General features: G+C 38.4%; 1 protein-coding gene across 5 annotated transcripts in view; it reads left to right on the forward strand.

Annotated features, from left to right (window-relative positions):
- MTR (5-methyltetrahydrofolate-homocysteine methyltransferase) overlaps positions 1-18,716 on the forward strand; it is a 47,777-nt gene that overhangs the window by 6,463 nt on the left and 22,598 nt on the right. For 2 of the 5 annotated variants that reach the window (XM_027657268.1, XM_027657270.1), the window contains exons 3-18: positions 1,932-2,021; positions 2,832-2,901; positions 3,920-4,012; positions 4,101-4,207; positions 5,469-5,528; positions 6,044-6,138; positions 9,816-9,916; positions 10,268-10,329; positions 11,152-11,219; positions 12,248-12,324; positions 13,433-13,545; positions 14,890-15,030; positions 15,666-15,851; positions 16,436-16,615; positions 17,604-17,720; positions 17,817-17,957. In XM_027657268.1, coding sequence (XP_027513069.1) covers positions 1,932-2,021; positions 2,832-2,901; positions 3,920-4,012; positions 4,101-4,207; positions 5,469-5,528; positions 6,044-6,138; positions 9,816-9,916; positions 10,268-10,329; positions 11,152-11,219; positions 12,248-12,324; positions 13,433-13,545; positions 14,890-15,030; positions 15,666-15,851; positions 16,436-16,615; positions 17,604-17,720; positions 17,817-17,957 — 1,701 coding nt within the window. Of the gene's footprint in view, positions 1-1,931; positions 2,022-2,831; positions 2,902-3,919; positions 4,013-4,100; positions 4,208-5,468; positions 5,529-6,043; positions 6,139-9,501; positions 9,700-9,815; positions 9,917-10,267; positions 10,330-11,151; positions 11,220-12,247; positions 12,325-13,432; positions 13,546-14,889; positions 15,031-15,665; positions 15,852-16,435; positions 16,616-17,603; positions 17,721-17,816; positions 17,958-18,716 lie in introns of those variants that run through there. The other 3 variants (XM_027657271.1, XM_027657272.1, XM_027657273.1) reach the window with 3 other exon arrangements.

Genomic DNA, 18,716 nt, shown 5'->3' on the forward strand with positions numbered 1-18,716 from the left:
GATTTCATTATTTTCCTGTCTTCAATTAGACTTTAAAAGACAACTTCCTAAGTGTTGTATTTATTGAGCTGCAGGTATTTGTAGGTCTTACTGTAATAATTGAAATGCTTGAATGCATCTATTTGTTATTCAGTTGAAGCTTCACATCTATTCTGGGTTTTTCCAATTATTTATTAACAAGATCTGTATTTCACTGATGAGAGTCGTATTTGGCTTATGTTTGTTAAACTTAGCAGGTAATCTGTATATTTTTGTTTACATCCTAACTGTCATTCTTTGGATTTTAAGAATGATGAGCTGGAAAGAATCAGCCTTTGACCTATAAAAATTTCAGGAGGAAGTATTTGTAGACTGAGTTCCGTCCCTACACTATCAACTGAGCTGTGGTGGTCAGGAACCTTGGACTTTATATTAGTTTGTGGTTTTAATAGGATAAACTGCTTTAACAACTGAATTTTGCAGGTTTAGTGGAGTAGTAGTGATGTGACTTGAGAATGTATGTGTTCAGTCAAACCAGATAGCCTGCTGTTATCTCTCCGATGGCCCGTTACAGGTGCTTTAGGACGAGTGCCTGTAAGAGCACTGCAGCAGCTATTGGGTCAGGTGCTTTCTGAGCAGTGGGTGATGACTTCATATTTTACAGCTACCAGTGGTTATTTCTTCTGAGAACTGGACAGAAGGAACTTGAAATAATAGATGAAAATATTTCTACAAAGTAGCTATGATCCCACTATATGTATGGTGGGTGGATTTTTTTTTTAAATTTAATTAATGACTTAGTGAGTCAGATCTCAGAGGTATCAGTAACTTGAAAAGTAAGTGTTAGCTGTACCTTGCCTGGCAAAGACAGATTCAGAGGTAAGAGATGTGATATATTTTCAATGGCAAAAATTCTCTTCCTGATTTGAGCATATTTCCTTCTACGGTGGTAGACAGTAAAGTCGAAGAGCTTTTGCTAAAATGACAGATCTGAACTAAACAAAATCTAGTAAAAAGATGGACACATTTAACATGTTTAGATGTTTTTCAGAAACTTAATTACTTGATTATTAGTGGACATGTAAGAGCTTGTATATTTGTAGGTACTTTCATACGTTTTCAGGAGGAGCTGTGAGAAAGCATATTTGTTTGCAGAAAAATATGTTTTAAAGTAAGTTTAATTATTTTCTGCTGTCAGTTGGATGAAGACTTTATTTGCAGTGTTGAACTCACTGAGTTCATCTTACTCTTATAGGAAAGTCTGAGTGGTTTATGTTTAATGGCTGCATCGGTATTTTTGACTTACTGGCACTTCAAGTGTCTTAATTTCCTTGAATATGCAGGGATCATGTAAGCATTCAAAGGGATCAGAAAGAGAAGTTAGGGAGGGGGAGGGCAACTGATAGAGGTTATAAAAATGCAGGAAAGAATCTGCAAAAATATTTCAGTTTGCGTTGATTTCAGTTTATTTCAGTGGGAATTAGACAATCAAAGTGGAGCAGAAGGCTTAAATGTTTTGTGAATCTTGACCATTAGTTAAACTTTAAATAAGATCTGCACAAAACCTAATTCTTCTAAACTTGTATTCTGTTGTTGTTTAACTGGAATTCTGAGACTGCCCGCAGCAGCCCTTGATTGCTAGTGGGAATTGGACTGTGTGCAGAAATCTAGAATGTGCTGCAGGTGCTGGACTTCGTGGCAGAGGTGACTCTATAAATGTCACTTGTTAATAGAAAAGTGTGGCTGACACTGAAATTCTGAAAATTGTTTCCGTGGAACATTTCCATAGCTTTGGCCCTGTGCTTTTGAATAAGGCCTTTAGAGTTTGATCTGCCTTGAATTAGGAGATGATTTGTGACTTTATCAACTGAATGGGACAAAGGAATTGGGCTACTTTAATTCTGTGTCTCATGTCTGGAGGTCTTGGAGCTTTTTTCTTTCTTATCTTGCAGGAATACTTGCTGTCAGGCGCTGACATCATTGAAACTAACACTTTCAGCAGCACCCGAGTTGCACAGGCTGACTATGGCCTTGAGCATTTGGTAAGAATGCTGAACTATTTACATATTAAGATATTAAAATTTTTTTTTTTTCCTATCAGGAGCCAAGATTAGCATAGCCCCAGAGTTCATTGGTACTGTGTTTATTGGCTGCATGCTGCCTCTTGAGCCATGTGATGGGGTTGTAACTCATTTCCACAACTGTGGACAATTGTACTTGCTGTTTCACAGATATAGCGTGCTTCTTGTTGACAAAGGCAATAGTAATTAGTCCTAGATTTTGTTTGAGCATTCACAGAATCAGTTCTCTGAACAGGGATGTTTTGCTTCAGTCCTTCCAACATACCACAAGGGAACTGCTTTTTTCTTGGAAGCACAACTTGTGCGTTGTTTGTGTTGGTGTGTGTAGAAGTCCTTTCTGGCTTACATTTGTCATACCTATTCTTTGTTGTTTTGAAGAATCTGAAGAAATATGTGAAAGAAAATACTTGGAATTATGCTACTTGAATAAAAAGTGAATTTAAAAGTAGGTTAATTTTATCATCAAAGTCCTGTTCTTCAGCTTCTGTTGACTTCAGCAGGATTTAATCAGTACCTTACAGATTGAAATTTTATGATTAGCAGTTGTTGGCTGGGGCCTGTGTGGGATGACACCTGCCGTGTAACTGTGTTGCTGAGATCTATAGAGCTGTTCCTTTTGAAACACTGTAATAGTGCTTATATATATTTGTGTGACCTGGGGAGCCCTCAGATTGTACAGTGAGCTACTGAATGAAGTGTTGTGTTTCTTTGAGAATGACTTAGGCTGTACTCAACTAAATGTTGCTCAGTAATTTTCTGGAATTGTTCCAGGCATATCGGTTAAACAGAGTCTCTGCACAGGTAGCCAGAAAAGCAGCGGACACTGTAACTGCTCAGACAGGTAAACAGTATTTATTTTAATTTCTTACTCATTTGTGGTTCTGACTGTTTCGGTACAATCTTTGAAATGTTGCTAACAAGAGGATAGCTTGATATTTTATATGATGGGGACATAACATGAGATTCTGCATGTCTGCAAGTTAGGCACAGTAGCAGCAATTTTATATCTCTATTCATATCACACTAATTTCATCATGTTTGAAGGATCTGGTCCTTAATGGGTTGTGCAGGATAGCTGTCCTGTGCCTGTTTTAGACTGTGGGTGATAGACATCTTCAGATGTGTTTTAGAGAAAGTAAACTCAGCGGGAACCATTAGAAGTTCCTTAGATTTGTACGGCACAAGTCTTTGTACTACAAAACTAGGATAGCTGATTGTAGATAAACATGGATTACCAGTTAATCCTAGTGTATGGCTAGTGGTTTAACTTTATTCAGCAGCTACTGAAACAATCTTAGTATGTGACTGTCATCTGTAAATGTTCAGTCTTTTATCTTCCAGGCGTTATGTGAGGGGGGTTTTAGCTCATTTATTGCTGTAGGCAATGCTGTCTTTCAAAGACTAGTAATTTCTGTTTGTATTCTACAATCAAACTGTGTTTCAAGCTAACAGTGCTGCTGCTGTCCAGATAACACCTTACTGATGTGATTTATGGTATGCAATAAGAATGTAAGATTTGAAATATGCTTTCAAGAAGTAGGTTTTTTTATGGCACATGCTGGAATATTCAAATAAGGTTGTCTAGTGAAAAATGCCAGGACAGTTCTATGCTGTGCATTTAAAGTAATTCAATGTAGTTTCCTGTGTCAGAGACAAATGATTCTTACAAGAAAAATTCATTGAGCCAATTGCCCTTTTCATAGATGTTCTTCTGTCTGAATGATATGCATGTCTTGGTGTCCTTGGAGATATTTTATATTAACTGTCATTGTAAAGCCAGAGGTAAATTGTTTAGTTTCCTTATTTTTCCTTTTTTCTTTTTTTTTCCCCTTTTTTCCTCCTCCCATGTCTTTGTTTAGGAATTAGGAGATATGTTGCTGGAGCCATGGGTCCAACAAACAGGACACTCTCTGTGTCACCATCTGTGGAGAGACCAGATTACAGGAACATAAGTATTTATAACCATTGAATTATTTAACCTAAGTGGTGATCTTGTAAGAGATACCTTCAGATGAAATGAACATCCTTCCTGTTTTATAGCTTTTGATGAACTGGTCGAAGCCTATAAGGAACAAGCCAAAGGACTTTTGGATGGAGGAGTTGATATCTTGTTAGTGGAAACCATATTTGATACCGCCAATGCTAAGGTGAGACTTCGGGGAAAAAACCCACCTCAGTAATACAAGTAAGGAAATTTTTTAAGAGCTGTCAGCTAGTGCTTACTAAATACATGAAAAGACTCTTCAGTTGATAGCAAATGGGTAGAGTATGAGGAGATGGCTTTTAATCAGCCTTTTCCAGAATGCTTCCTTTGCCTTTTAATATATGCCATTTGTATCGTTCTGGCTGTCTGTGCCAGCTGTCTGCTTATTCCCAGAAGCTCTGCTGTATTGCAAACCATCTCCAGTGGCATCTGATGTTTGTATTTTTCTATATAAGCTTGTCTGCCAAAAGGATGCTTGTGATGCACACTGGAGAGGGAATGTCCAGTGTATCTGGTTGCAGGTGTGCGAAGGCTTGTAAGACAGTTCTATTAAAAGGTGTTTTTTGGGGGGAACTCTGACATCAGGTTTAAAAAAGAACAATTGGAATAGAGGCTTAGAAGGGTAAAAGAGAAGGAAGAAAATGTTGAAATATGCCACATTTCATGTGATTTTGACACCTCCTTCTTTATCTAATAACTGCTCAGTGCAGGTGGTGGAGTTAGAGTGCTTAAAACTGTCTTGCAATTTTACATGGAAAAGTTTTGCTGGATGTGCACATGGCATTTCTTTAGACTTTTGCCACAGGCTTATTAATGTATTCAGGGGCATGACTTATCGTTTGCAGATTTGACCAGTCATGATGGAGGTTTGGCTAGGAACCTGTAGGCTTAATGTTATGGTGAGCTCCTGTTCACATGCAACTTTCTTACCCTAAGGAGGCAGGACATTTTCAGGACCTTCTGAGGAGTCGCTTACAGTCCTTACTGTAAAAATTTGTGGAGATTAGAACTCTTTGGAACTGGATATCTGAACAGACTAAAGGGCAGTGAGTGTGTACTGAGGATAGTACATAGAACCATGTTTGGGGTGAGGGTTGTGCTGCAGATGTGAGGGAGAAGTACTTGCTGATGTGATTTTGGTTTCAGAATAGTCTTGGTCTTATTTGATTACCCTGTGATACTTCCTTTCTACTTGGTACCAAGATGTGTTTTGGAACATCTAGAAAATGTTAGGGGTAAGGGTAAAACTTCTTGAGTGTAGTAAGTTCTGGCAGGCCATATAAGGCAGGAAGTTGCATAAACAGCCATAAAAAGTAATAATTAAAGAAAAAGGCAGCAAACCCACAGAAACAAAAAACCTTCCAAACAACAAACTGAAGAATTCCCAAAGCATAATTAATATTTTGCAACATATTCTTCTGTAGGCAGCTCTTTTTGCACTCCAGATGTTGTTTGAAGAAGAATATGCTCCCCGACCCATATTTGTAAGTATATGTTAATATTTTACAAATGCTTAAGCTTGATTTGTGAATAAGCTGAGATGACAGTTGATTAAAGTGCTTTGAAATGAAGGAAATTAGTGTATTGGAAATGTACTTTTTTCACATGACTGTGAAAATAAAACCTCTTACATGAAGAGCTTTATGAAATCAGCCTTGGGTAGCTCTGTCCAGCTGATCAATCTGAAGACTGAGGAATGACTTCAGTCCAGTGTGTATTCATTCTTTGTATTTCTGCAGGAAAGGTCTGATGATGATTTTTTCTTTTTTCAGGCTTTCTGTCTTAGGGACAAAAAGAACCAGTGCTTGAAGGATGAAATTAAGCAAAGTCTGCCATATTTTCAAGTAGCATGAGGTTTCATTTTTCTGTTTGGGTTGTGTCTTATCCATCTGAGTGGAGCACAGGTCCCTCTGCTTTGACTTACAGCAGTTCAACCATTTAAGTTCTTCATTTTGTTGTGCATTTAATTCTCCTTTCTCCGTGTTCAATTAATATTTAGGTTTCTGGAACCATTGTGGATAAGAGTGGGCGTACCCTCTCAGGCCAGACAGGAGAGGCATTTGTCATTAGTGTTTCCCACAGTAAGCCACTTTGGTAAGGAAATGTATAATTTCTTCTTTTAGTAAGTTATCTGTAGATTGTGATTCTCTTCTATTTTAACCCCCTGCTTGCATCTAAATGGAAGCTATACAAACTCTGATCATATTTACTCATATGCATTGCTAACATGTTCTGCTGTCATTCCCTCAGCAGAAATTGTTTCTAAAGTCAGCTGAATTTTTAATTAATTGCTTTAAATAATCTGGGGTTTTGTGTTTACAGTGAAATCACAATTAAGTCAAAATCTGAAACTGTAGTTTGCTATCTCCTACTGGTTTTGGGTTGTCCGAGGAGCCAATCCCTGGTACAGGCAGGGCTTACATCTCTTTCTTAGAGGGAAGCAGTGCCAGCTGGGAATGTTTCTGGCTGTCTTGAATGAGAAAATTGTTAAGATATCATTACAGTGTTCTTTTTACCGAACTCTTACAAGAATGTGCTCTGAGTATTTTTCTCAAGGATGTGCATAGTTATTTTGAGAGCTCCTGATGCCTCCATTTACTTGCCTTCTTTTCTGTTCAGGCAGAAAAGTTGAAATAAGCATGAGATTAAGTTCTGCGCAAATGGGTAATGTGACAGATTTGGTCATTGTACAAGGTTTTGCATGTCCATTTGAATAGTGTTCCCTGTTTCCCTGTTCTTCTGTGTTTCTGTATCCTGTTCTACCGTCTTCTTGCCTCCTCTTCCCTCTTTACCATTTTTACTCTCAAGCTGGTTCTTCACACAAAAACTTACACAGGAAATAGATTTTTTTTCCTAGAGTATTCTATCTAGGATCACTAAGTCACTGTTAGTAGTGCACACCGTGCACATTGTGATGAGCCATTGTTTGTTTTTACAACAAAATTCCAGCTAAACTGCACAATCTGTCATCTCAGTGATACAAAAGCAGAAGACTGCATTCACAGCTTTCCTGACTGCCCTTGAGGCTCCACTTTCCCAGACCAGACGGTGTTCCAGAAGTAACATATGGAGGCTCTTGGAACAGCGTAGTAGTTGACTCCTCTCAGCATCACAGCCTAGTGATCCATATTTGACATGAGTCTGTCTCAGATAATCTTTCTCTAACTCTTGCTTCTCAAGAGAAGGGCACTGGAGAAGAAATCAAGAATGTATTAAAGCATACTTCATGGAAACTATCTTATGGGACTGAATGCTTAGGGCCTGTTTCTCATTTATGTAAAGGCTACTATACAACACTGTGGCAGAAGGGTTTTAGTGGGAACAGATTGCATTCAATGTTATTTCTATGGCCAGATCGGTACAGAGTGGCTTTAGGGTTGTGAAAAAACTGATTAATAGTAGTATCCTAGGAATCATGTTATGTGTGTTCACATGTTTCCATTTAGGTTTTCTATGCCCTCTTTAGTGTTATTTGACATCCTTAAGTCAGTTTGTTTTGGAGTCCACCCTAAAAAGTGTGAGCATTATGTCTGGTTGATAGAAGTGGTAGCTGAGAAGCTCATGAACTGTGCTTACTAAGTGCTGAAAGACGTGTGGCAAGCGGCTTGCCATGAAAGATGCTCAGATGTGTTGAGATCCTATGGTTGTTTCTACTGTGGTAGCATTAAGGAGACATACACTGAGTTTCAGGTCCTAATGTGGGTTTTGTATTGGTCCCAAGGGCACTCTGCAGCCTTAGGAGTTGATGTGTGACTGCTGTGAAGAAATGAGCAATGGAGGGAGGAGATGTTTGAGATGAATGTGTGAATGGTTATTACACTAGGGTAGCAGTGATGGCATACCAGCAATCTGGCTCAAGGCTGCTGGCTCTTAAGGCATAGTTAACAGTTTGCTTTTCTCACATCTTCTTTCATGATGTTGTTGAGCGCTGTGGGGAGATGATACTGGCCACAGAAGCTACTTTTTGTTTCTGAATGAATTTGCGTGTCTGTGCTACAGTTTTGAGACAGGTAATGCTTGGATTGTGTCATGGTCATGGACATACTGGTCAGCAACCTCTGTAATGGGTAATCATTCAGGCAGTTTGTATTGTGGGGAAGTATGAGCTGAAAGCTTGTAAAATGAATGAATTAACAGTAAGAAATACATTGCATTTGTCTGCATTTGCTAATCATTCTTACCTTGCTTTGCTTTGAAAAGCTTGAGGGATGAGCTCCCACTTAGAATGAATTCCAGAGCCTCATTGCTGTAATGAATTGTGTATTCCTTGTCCATACAATTTGTATCCAGGGGATCTGTATGATGGATTCAAATATATGTAAACACCAAATTGGGAAATGAGAATAAAAGCATTGTTGTCAAGTTTTTCTGGCCAATATGAGATGTATTAGAGAAAGCACTTTGAAGGTAGGGTTGGCTGTTTAAAAGATGCAAACAAAGATATATGTTTAAAAAACCAAACATATAAAACAACCCCCCCAAAGAAAAACAACAGCTCCCTTACTCCTAAGCTATTGGAAGAAGGGGTTTGTGTATTATTTGATCTTGGTCTGTGACTCTGATATTCAAGGCTCTGGGTTTGGATGTTCCTGTGAGTCCCTCAGATCTTAAGGATTTGTCATTCTGTTCAACAGGTGAATCTGACTGCAAGCATTTATTGCTACTACTTGAGCACTTACCAAGGCCCTGCCTACTCCTTGGAAACACGGGAAAAGTCAAAACTCATTTTGTGCTCCCAGTCCTGTTCAGAGCTTTATTGCTTTTGACCTCTGTGAAACTAAGTGGGTATACAGGCACTTAATTAACTTGGCCACCTCCAAGGCAGCCTCTGTGGCTCAGTTATTTGGCAGCTGTGACTGTTACCCATTCCTGTTTCAGTGGGTTAGCTTGCATCCTGCCTGAGACTGTTATTCCAGGAAAGGAGAAAACTTTTCTCTGTCTTCCAGCAGCACTATGAGCACTTTGGAGTTTTGCAGTGCCCATAAGGTGGTTTCTAGAATGGTACGGAAAGATCAGGAAACATATGTAAAAGATCTCTTACATAGTTTCTGAAAGAGAAATTTCTTTATTTAATACAAATGGAGACATTTTGAGTGCAAGTCTCATTTATGTATCTGTCATTGAGTGAAAGAAAATGTTGTTGTATCTCTTATACTGGTAAAATTGTTTAAGAAGCTTTTTCATTCAAAAATATTTCTGCTGTAGTGCTGTCCTGGTTACTAAGATACAGCAGATTCAGTTGCCCAGGCTTAGTGCTGCCATGAGGCATCTTGGGGGTGGCTCTTGGTCTCTTCCAAGGTTGACATAATTTATGTATAATTTCAAAAGAAAATGATGAGTTAGCAGCTGGAAGCAGGTCTTGCTTTTTCAACCTTTTTTCATACTTTTTCCTGTAGCACAAGACTTCTTTCCAATCTGTCCTTCTCATTCCACTTGTTCTCTCTCTCACCTAGAAAATACAGAGCCATCGTGTTGCTGCAGTTGCTGTCAAAATGCTGCCACTTTCCTCCTGGATTTTGAAATGAAATCTTGATTTACTGTTTCCACTTCAATTCAGTCCAACCCCTTTCCCTCTCATACTTTTCTTCCACCTGAGGCTTCTCCTTTTGCAGTCTTGCTGTATTGATGATGATGAGTAAAGAAATTGGAGATCAGGTTGGTTTTGTTTTAGATGATTGTGGGAGTTAGCAGTTGCCAGCACTAACATTCATCTGTCTTGTGTGTAAAAGGTGTTTTTACTTCAACATAATTTTTGAAAATTTATTTTCCAGTATTGGCTTAAATTGTGCTTTAGGGGCAGTTGAAATGCGTCCATTCATTGAAACAATTGGAAAATGTACCCCAGCCTACATCATCTGTTACCCCAACGCAGGTGTGTTGGTGCACATGTTCCTATGCTTACAGGCACATGAAATGTAACTAACCTGTTCCGTCTCATTAGCAATAAAAGAGTTGAAGTAGCTTGAAAAGATGATTGTTTTTACTTTTAAAAAGAGAGTAAGAATATTTTAAACTGCTGAAAGTAACTGTTGTTAGTTCTATGACAGTGAACCCAGAATGCTTTCTTAAATAATTAATAACCCATTGAGTAAGGATTGCAAGGATGATGAGGCGTTTTAGTCCTCTTATAATTGTAGCTACTTTAAATGTACCTTTTATGGAATTTAATTCTGTTCTTGTGGGCTTTAAACAAATTGTAATACTAAAAAAATCATGTTTCAAGGTCTCCCCAATACTTTTGGTGGTTATGATGAAACTCCAGAAGTGACTGCCAAGCACATAAAGGTATGAAATACTTCTTGTGAGTTTGTCATATCTGACATACTAGTAGACAAGAACTTTTGCTTGTATTCTATGCATATTTGTTACAGTATTGTGGTTTGGTTTTTTTTCTTCAGGTGGCTATATATGTCAATTGGATTATTTATAGACAATTTGCTGATAGTGATTTGAGATATCACATTAGGACTAAACTACTTAGGAGACTCTGAAAACCCTACTTAATTTCATGTCGTACACTAAGCTTTCCTGCAGCTTGATCTGTAGATGTTACTCATTGCACTCCTATGTTCTTGCTTTTACATTTGGGAATTGTTCAAAAAGCTGAGCATTTTTTATGAACCTGGCAGGATTTTACTGAGTTGTGTGTACAGGAACCACTGATATTGGTGGTGTTCCAGTGCAGGGTGTCCTTCCACATGCCGCTTGATCTGTGCAGACAGAACTGTGTGTCCAGAGTTGCAGTGTGTCAGTGAGAACACAGTATTTGCTGCATGTTAATGCCCTTTTATAATATAGTATGACTAGTTTTTGATGCTCATCCAAGTTTTCATCTGGGGCTTCAGTATAAAATAGGCCAAATTCAAATGTAGTTTCTTAAAATTGGATGTTGAAATTGCTGGTTAGCCTTGGGAATCCATGTCTCAAAACAAATCCTAAAGAGAAGATATAGTGCTGATTGTTTTGGTTTTTTAATTTAGTGCTTTTCTTGTGATCTCCCTGAATTGCTTAACAGATGGAGAAAAATATTTAAATATATATATATATATTTTAAAAGAGATACCTTTATTAACTTGGAACAAAATTCTCTTTCCTTCCCTTTTACAGACTTTTGCGTTGGATGGTTTGGTCAACATAGTTGGAGGTTGCTGTGGTACTACACCAGCACATATCAGGTACTTCATGTGCTAGAGCTTATAGTGGACTGAGAAGTAAACTAAGTGCTGTTTCTGTGGAACAATATTTCATGTTTTGTCTCAGGGATGGATCACTTCAATGCCAATAGCAGCAATATATGGAGTGGGAACAACCTGACTTTCATAGTTGTGTGTATCATGAAGAATGAGTAGAGGCATGGCTCAAACAAGGATTATATGTCTGTGGTTTTGTCATCTAAAATTGTGTTGGAATTACTTCTCCCTCTATACTGTTGGATAGAATAGACTTCCCATCTCTACATTCTTGTGCCATTCTCTTTCTGGCAATCTTAACAAGGTGAAGCTTAAAGTGCTAGAAGGAAGGAAGTTGTGTGGATGTGTTGTGGAAATGCCTGAACAGAAGATCTACGAATGCCATACAGCTGGTGCTAGTCCTGGCTAGTCAGAAGGAGCATTTCATATCTTTCTTATTGGAAATAAGTCGGTGGGAAAGCGTCCCTTTTTCACTTAAGACTGAAAAAGAAGGGACCCTTGTGATTCATTTTTACCCTGATATAAACTGGGAAGAAGTGGCATGTAAAGGTGTAGAGGACACTGTGTGGTCACTTTTGACTGAAGTGAAAAAAAAAGTGAACGTGAGCAACATGAGTCATTCTGACATCTGAGAAACTTTTCTCAGTACAAAACAGTGTTTGTCCCTTGTTGTTTTGCTGCAGTCATCAGCAATTGCTCAGCTCAGCAAATCGTGAATATGGTAAAAGTTGATGTGGTTCTGATATCCTTCAAGTGGCCCGTTGTTATAGTATCTCTGTATATGAAAAACCTTCAGCCTTGTACATTCCCTGCAAATAGCTATGATAGGATCTTCTGGGAGTATGTTTTTGCCTTTGGCCTCACGAAGTGAAAATAGCTAATTAGTCTTGTCTGCTACAGGACTAAATTGCAAATATAGGTATATGTCTAGTATGTTCTGTTTGACTCTTGTCTGGAGTGATTTAATTTTAGTTGAAAACTTTTCTCTTTACTTTCTTCTTTCTATAACTCAGGAAAATTGCTGAAGCTGTGAAATTCTGTAAGCCTCGTGTTCCACCTTCTCTCTCTCAAGGATACATGCTGCTGTCAGGTAAACAGTGTAACAGTTTGAGTTTCATAGCTAACACAAGTTTCCTTTATAAATTTATTAGCCGTTTTCTGATGACCAGAACAACACTATGAATGTCTGGTTCTACCTGAATCCAGCAAGCTTATGCATGTGTAACCAGATCTAAATCTTACTGTTTTGACCAAAGGACTAATGGAACATTTTATTGAAATCTCGTATAACATAATCAAGCCAGCATATTTACTCTGCAAGTCTCAGTCACTTTGTAATGATGAAGTATCTTTATCCTCACCTTGCAACATGGCAGGGTCAAGCACAGAGAGATCAGGTAATTTGACTGTAGTTAATGGTAGAGCTGGGACAAGATGCTGGTACCCCTACTGTGAGAGAGCTGCCCTGTGTTGCCTCAGATGTTGATTCAGTCATACTGGAGCTGTGTTCCAGCAGTACATCTAGGTCTAGGACATCTTTTGTTTTAGCAAAGTTTAGATCTCTGTGTTCCATAGTCAGGGCCTTCTTTTAAACCTTTGAGCCATGTGCTGAAGTAAAACACTACCTTCATTTTGGTCTGTTATTTTAATCTCAAAGTCAAATCAGTTTAGTGCAAACAAAATAAATCATGGTTGGCCTGTTATGTCATGCATTAGCTTAGTTGGTTCTGCTGTAGTTTGTTTGCTTCTGCATTGCCTGCTACCCAAGGGTCCAGTTTGCCTTGTTTCCCTGATCTTGGGTACGTAGTTAAGGGCTGTACTTGTTACTCATTTCAATGGGCTGCTGCTTCTCTTATGGTGGTAGAGTCGTGGTGTAACATAGTTGAAAGTTGAGAGGTGTGTATGTGCATACACACGGATGTCCAAAAATCATAGCTTCACTTTTATATTGGACAAGTTGGCTGTTGTTTTTTTGCGGGTCAGGTAAATTACTGACTGTTACTGAGGAAGGCATATATGTTGGAACTCATGTCTTTGCATTGCTTTGCTAGTTGCTCGTTAGAGCACTGATGTGCTGAGAAATCACTGTTCTTAAAAGAGACAGACCTCTATTTTACAGCTTAAAAAAGGGATTTTGTCTTTCTTACAGAGTTTTTCTTTCCTGTTTTTAAAAATATGTTAAAAAATATCTTTTTAAGGTCTGGAGCCATTCAGGATTGGACCATACACCAACTTTGTTAATATTGGCGAACGCTGCAATGTTGCAGGATCACGGAAGTTTGCTAAACTCATCATGGCAGGCAACTATGAAGTAAACATTTTAACAATAATCTTTATAACTGATGCTTTTATTTTTCATTGTTCCATTGCACTGTGTTATTAGTTGTTTATTTTACTGGCACAAAGTACTATTCTACACCAGTTACAAGATTAAGAAAACACAGAAAATTTGTTTTCTCACTGTTCTTTGTTTCTCTGCTTACCAGCTGCTTATAGAAGGGTTTTACAAGGACTTTTTTTTTGACAATTATTACAGGAAACATGACTTTCCATTTTTATTAAGTTATACAGCTGATGAGGTTTTAGAAAATGTCCTGGTCTGTACTGCATCTATGGTTTGATTTACAGAGAAGGGAATAAAGAAAGTGGGTGTAATCCCCTCTCAGCATATGAGGTACATTTGTTTTGGGATAGACTGTGACATTGTGCAGTCAGTGCTCTTTCCCTCACTTCTCCAGTCCTGGTCAGCATTGTGGTTACACCTAATTGTTATATACTTTGCTGACTCCAGCATGCTACATGAGAGTTGGTATAGAAAAAGATGCTTAGAAAGTAATTGCTTTCTTGAAACCTCTGCAGGGCAGAAATGAAGAGACTGAAGGGCTCATTCTTTACTGGTGTAAATTGTTACTGTAACACTGAAACAAATAGTAGAGTAAGTTCTCTTGAGAGCTGAGACTCTGCCTCAGAGTATGTTCTGATGTTACAGTTGATGCAATCAAACTGCCTTTGTTTTTTAGGGAGTCTGACTCTTAAGCTCATAGAGGTCATGGAGCGGGTTAGACCTGTTAAATAAAGAGAGCTTTAAACACAGGTTGTTAGGGACTCTGTAGAATGACAAAAAAGAGAAAATGACCAGACATGAGTGTTCAGATAACTATGTAGGCTGGAGGAAAAGCTTTACTTTTCTTTCTTAGCAGTTATGATTATTTTGCAGCTGGAAGAAATGTCAGTCTCCAAAAGTTAAGTACCCTGTGTTATAAAAAAACAGAGGTTGTGATGCAAGACCCTTATTTCATACCATCATAGAGGCTGTTTTCCTGTAATCTTGTGCTATCAGAAGTCCTTGTTACCATGCAAATCCTAAACCATTCAATTAAGCATATGACCAACAGTCTACAGGCAGTGACACTACCAGCACTTTAGGTCTCTGGTGTCATGTTTTGTGAACAAACTAGTTATAAGTTGTCCCATATTAACAACTGTTGTGTACTGGTGTACATCAGAGGCCACTTCCTTATTTTCGTATGGGATGTCTTACAAACTTTTAAATTTTTGACTGCATGCTTAGTTTGGGGAAGTGAAATCTTATCCTGAGAAAAACTTGAATTTTCTGCTACTGACTGTTGTTTTGGTTTTTGACTTTGTTCTTTAGGAAGCCCTAGGTGTAGCCAAACTGCAAGTTGAGATGGGGGCCCAGATTCTTGACATCAATATGGATGATGGGATGCTGGATGGCCCTGCTGCAATGACCAGATTTTGTAACTTGATTTCTTCAGAACCTGATATTGCAAAGGTTGTAATTGAGTCACAATAAAGAACATTTTGTTGAGTTGTAAATTGCCTCAGAAGATGTTAATACCGTTTTATTTAGTAACCAGTTTAGGTGCTTCATAAGTAAATGTAGTTGTTCCCCAAAAGGAAAAGGTGCTGTGATAGGGAAGGCCTTTGAGTGAAACAGAGGCTTTAACATTGTATGTTTTCAGATAAGTATATGCTAGTCCTTTTCACTGGTTAGAACAGCTGAATGCAGGTTCATTTTGCAGCACTTATGAGCCATAATCTGTATATTTGCAGTGCATAACAGTATTGCTTTTCACAAAACTTAAAGTTGCTATGAATATAGGATGGTTTTAAAAGGTAGTTCTGCAATGTGCATTCTCTAAAAATGAGTATCTCAATCAGAAACACAAGATAATACAGGGAGAAGTAGAGATCTCGATATGATACGTGCTTGAGTTGCCATGGAAGCTCTTGGGTTAAACTTGCTCTGAGTTTTGCATTTAAAGGAAAGTGAATCATGTGGAAACTTTTATTCATAAATGCCAGTTAGTGTTATGGGATTTTTATGTCCAAATGGGCAAAGAGCACATGGAACTGTAATCCATAACTTGAATGTATTCTCCTGCCTTACTTCTCTGTTATTTACAGGTGCCACTGTGCATTGACTCCTCGAATTTTTCAGTGATTGAAGCAGGTTTGAAGTGTTGCCAAGGGAAATGCATTGTAAATAGCATCAGCCTGAAGGAAGGTGAGGAAGACTTTTTGGAGAAAGCAAGGAAAATTAAATTATATGGAGCAGCCGTGGTTGTTATGGCTTTTGATGAAGTGGGGCAGGTGAGTGTTGCTTTAAAGGAGAGGTATTTTTTCAGGATTGTGAGGCTTCCTTATTCTTGTACAAGACAAAGTTGTTTTATTTCATTGACAAAGTTGATTCAAAAAGGTCTGTATAACCTTAGCAATACTTTTGAATCTGATTTCTAGCAATTTCTTATGATCCTCACATGTTTAAGGAATCCAGTAACTGTTTAAGTGTAGCTCTGCTAACACAAGAGCATGTCTCTTGCTATTCAGCCATGCTGAATTCTTCCTTCATAAAAGAGATTTTAAGTTCAGAAACTATGTTTTGCATGAGAGTGGAATCTTTGTGAATTAATTTAAATATGTCAAAACCCACATATTAAGCTTTGCATAGGATGACGAAACATTAAGCAATGAGGTTGTTTTTTATGAGTTGAGTCACAACTCCAGGCATAGGGGTGGTGATATTTTTAATACAAAAGTCGTATATACAATCCTTTTCTAATGTTTGCGATGTTCAGATTCTAAGTCTTGAGTCACTGGAGCTGTAAATGGTTCCTGGAGAGTTTATTTTTTGTGTAGTCTGTAAGTTTCAGGTCAGAATTCTTTTTCTTCACTAGGCAACAGAAACAGAAACCAAGATTGCAATCTGTTCCAGAGCTTATCATCTCCTTGTGGAAAAAGTGCACTTCAATCCAAATGATATAATATTTGACCCTAATATCTTGACCATAGGAACTGGAATGGAAGAACATAACCTTTATGCCATAAATTTCATCAATGCTACTAAAACCATAAAAGTGAGTTGTAAGCTTATTTTAAGTTAAAATTGGGTGCTAATGTTACTTAAAAACCCAAACCCCCATAAAACAGAAAAACACCCACCTCTCAAAAACAACAGCAAGACACCACTGCAAAATGTTACACATTTTAGCTTAGCAAGAATAAGCTTAGCTTATTCTTCTGAAGTGCAACCATTCCCCAATACAACTGTATTTCCAGTAGAACAACTTCAAGTAGTTCTGTATTTTAATCCACTTTCTCTTCTGTAAATATACTACCTTAATTAGTGAGGTAACAATCACATTCATGTGCTAGCTAGAAGGACCTCTTTGAAGCTGCAGAAAACTGCCTTTTTAAATAAAATTCCTGTTTCTGTGAAAGGGATTTTTGCAGGAACTTGACTTTTTATTTAGCTAAAATGTGTGTAAGAAAGTACAGCAGCGAAGAGCATCACCTAAATAGAAGTAGTGCAGGGAAACTGCATTATTGGGTTTCACAAGACACTTTGATAGGTCAGGAGATCCTCTGTCAGTATCAGTCTGGGGCTTGAGCAGGCTATTTTGTCACCACTGGTCTCCTGGAAGGGGGGGCTGCTTAGCTGCTCAACTGCAGTCTGCTCCTGAGACATGCAAGCAGGCAGGCTGGCTGCTACTGTTTCCAGAGGAGTGGGGAAAGGAAAAGCTGAAAGTAGGTCTGCATGGGGAAAATACGGAAAGCTGCAGTGGGAGGACTGATGCGTTCAGAATAGCACCTATGTCTATGGAAACCACGGTTGCTGCTTATGTGGAACTAGGCTGGATCTTTCCTTTACTTATATCTTTTTCTGCAGAGATTTGAATTGCTTTTTATGAATATGAGTAACTGGAAGGATCTGGAACAGGGAAGACAAAGGGTGCATAGCCAACGCACTGAGCTCAGGAGCCAACTGTTTTATGAATTGAATGCTTTGCTTAGATTTCCTTTTTGGAAAGCACTTTTCTAAAAGTCTGTGTGCATTTCCTATAGGAAACACTGCCAGGAGCCAGGATAAGTGGAGGTCTTTCCAATCTGTCTTTCTCCTTTCGTGGAATGGATGCCATTCGAGAAGCAATGCATGGAGTGTTCCTTTACCATGCAATTAAGGTATGATGTGCTTTTGGCTTCCATGTGTTTGCACTTGGCAGATGTGCAGTTCCATGTCTGACAGCCCTTTCTGGGGGATTCTCTGTTTTTCTTCAGTATGGCATGGACATGGGAATTGTGAATGCTGGGAGTCTGCCGGTGTATGATGATATCCACAAGGAATTACTACAGCTGTGTGAGAATCTAATCTGGAACAAAGATCCTGATGCAACAGAGAAACTTTTACATTATGCTCAGGTAACTTTCAGTTTTAAGCTTTGACTAGTAGTTAGTTTAGCACCTGGGCTTGAACACCTCCCTGCAGATGATAATATAAACTGCATATGTCAATATACCAGTGGGTGTTAGAATTTACTGACAATACTACAAGTGGTTCAGTTATTAATGTAGAATAAAAAGAAATGTGTGGTAGATTGAGACTCTCCAATTTCGTAGGTGCCATGGAAGATCTGGTACAGAGTTCTTCATACGCTTCAGGAGACCAAGCTGCATAGGCATTCTTTAAAAAGAAAAACCCACACCAAAACCCAAAAAAATAAGAAGCAAAAAATCCCAAACAAACTTCCCCCAAACAAAGAGAACCCTCACAAACTGACAAAAAACCCAAACAAAACCCAGAAGAGGCCAACCCCAACCAAGCTAGTCTTGGTACTGGAACTGAATTGACAAGTGCACTGTGGGAGACAGAGTAAACCTTTCTCTCTGGTGGTAGTGGTTTGTTTGGAGTATAGGTAAAAGGTGAAGTAGTTGCTTGTGGTTTGTAGCTGTGGCATAGATTTCCAGTTCATGTAACATGTCAGGATGAGGATCAGCTATTTAGTGTTTTTGAGATGTTGTAATGACGGTGCTGATAAAAGACAAAGATTATACAACTGAAGGTTTTGAGATTATCATTTGTAAGACAACTGGTGCAATCCTGTTCTGAATGGAAGATACAGCAAAAATCTCTCGGTTAGGTGGCTCTTAGGTTGAAGTGCACAAGAAAGTTTGCATGTC

This window comes from Corapipo altera, unplaced genomic scaffold (genome assembly GCF_003945725.1).
Source record: "Corapipo altera isolate COAL_440 unplaced genomic scaffold, ASM394572v1 2c, whole genome shotgun sequence".
NCBI lineage: Eukaryota > Metazoa > Chordata > Aves > Passeriformes > Pipridae > Corapipo > Corapipo altera.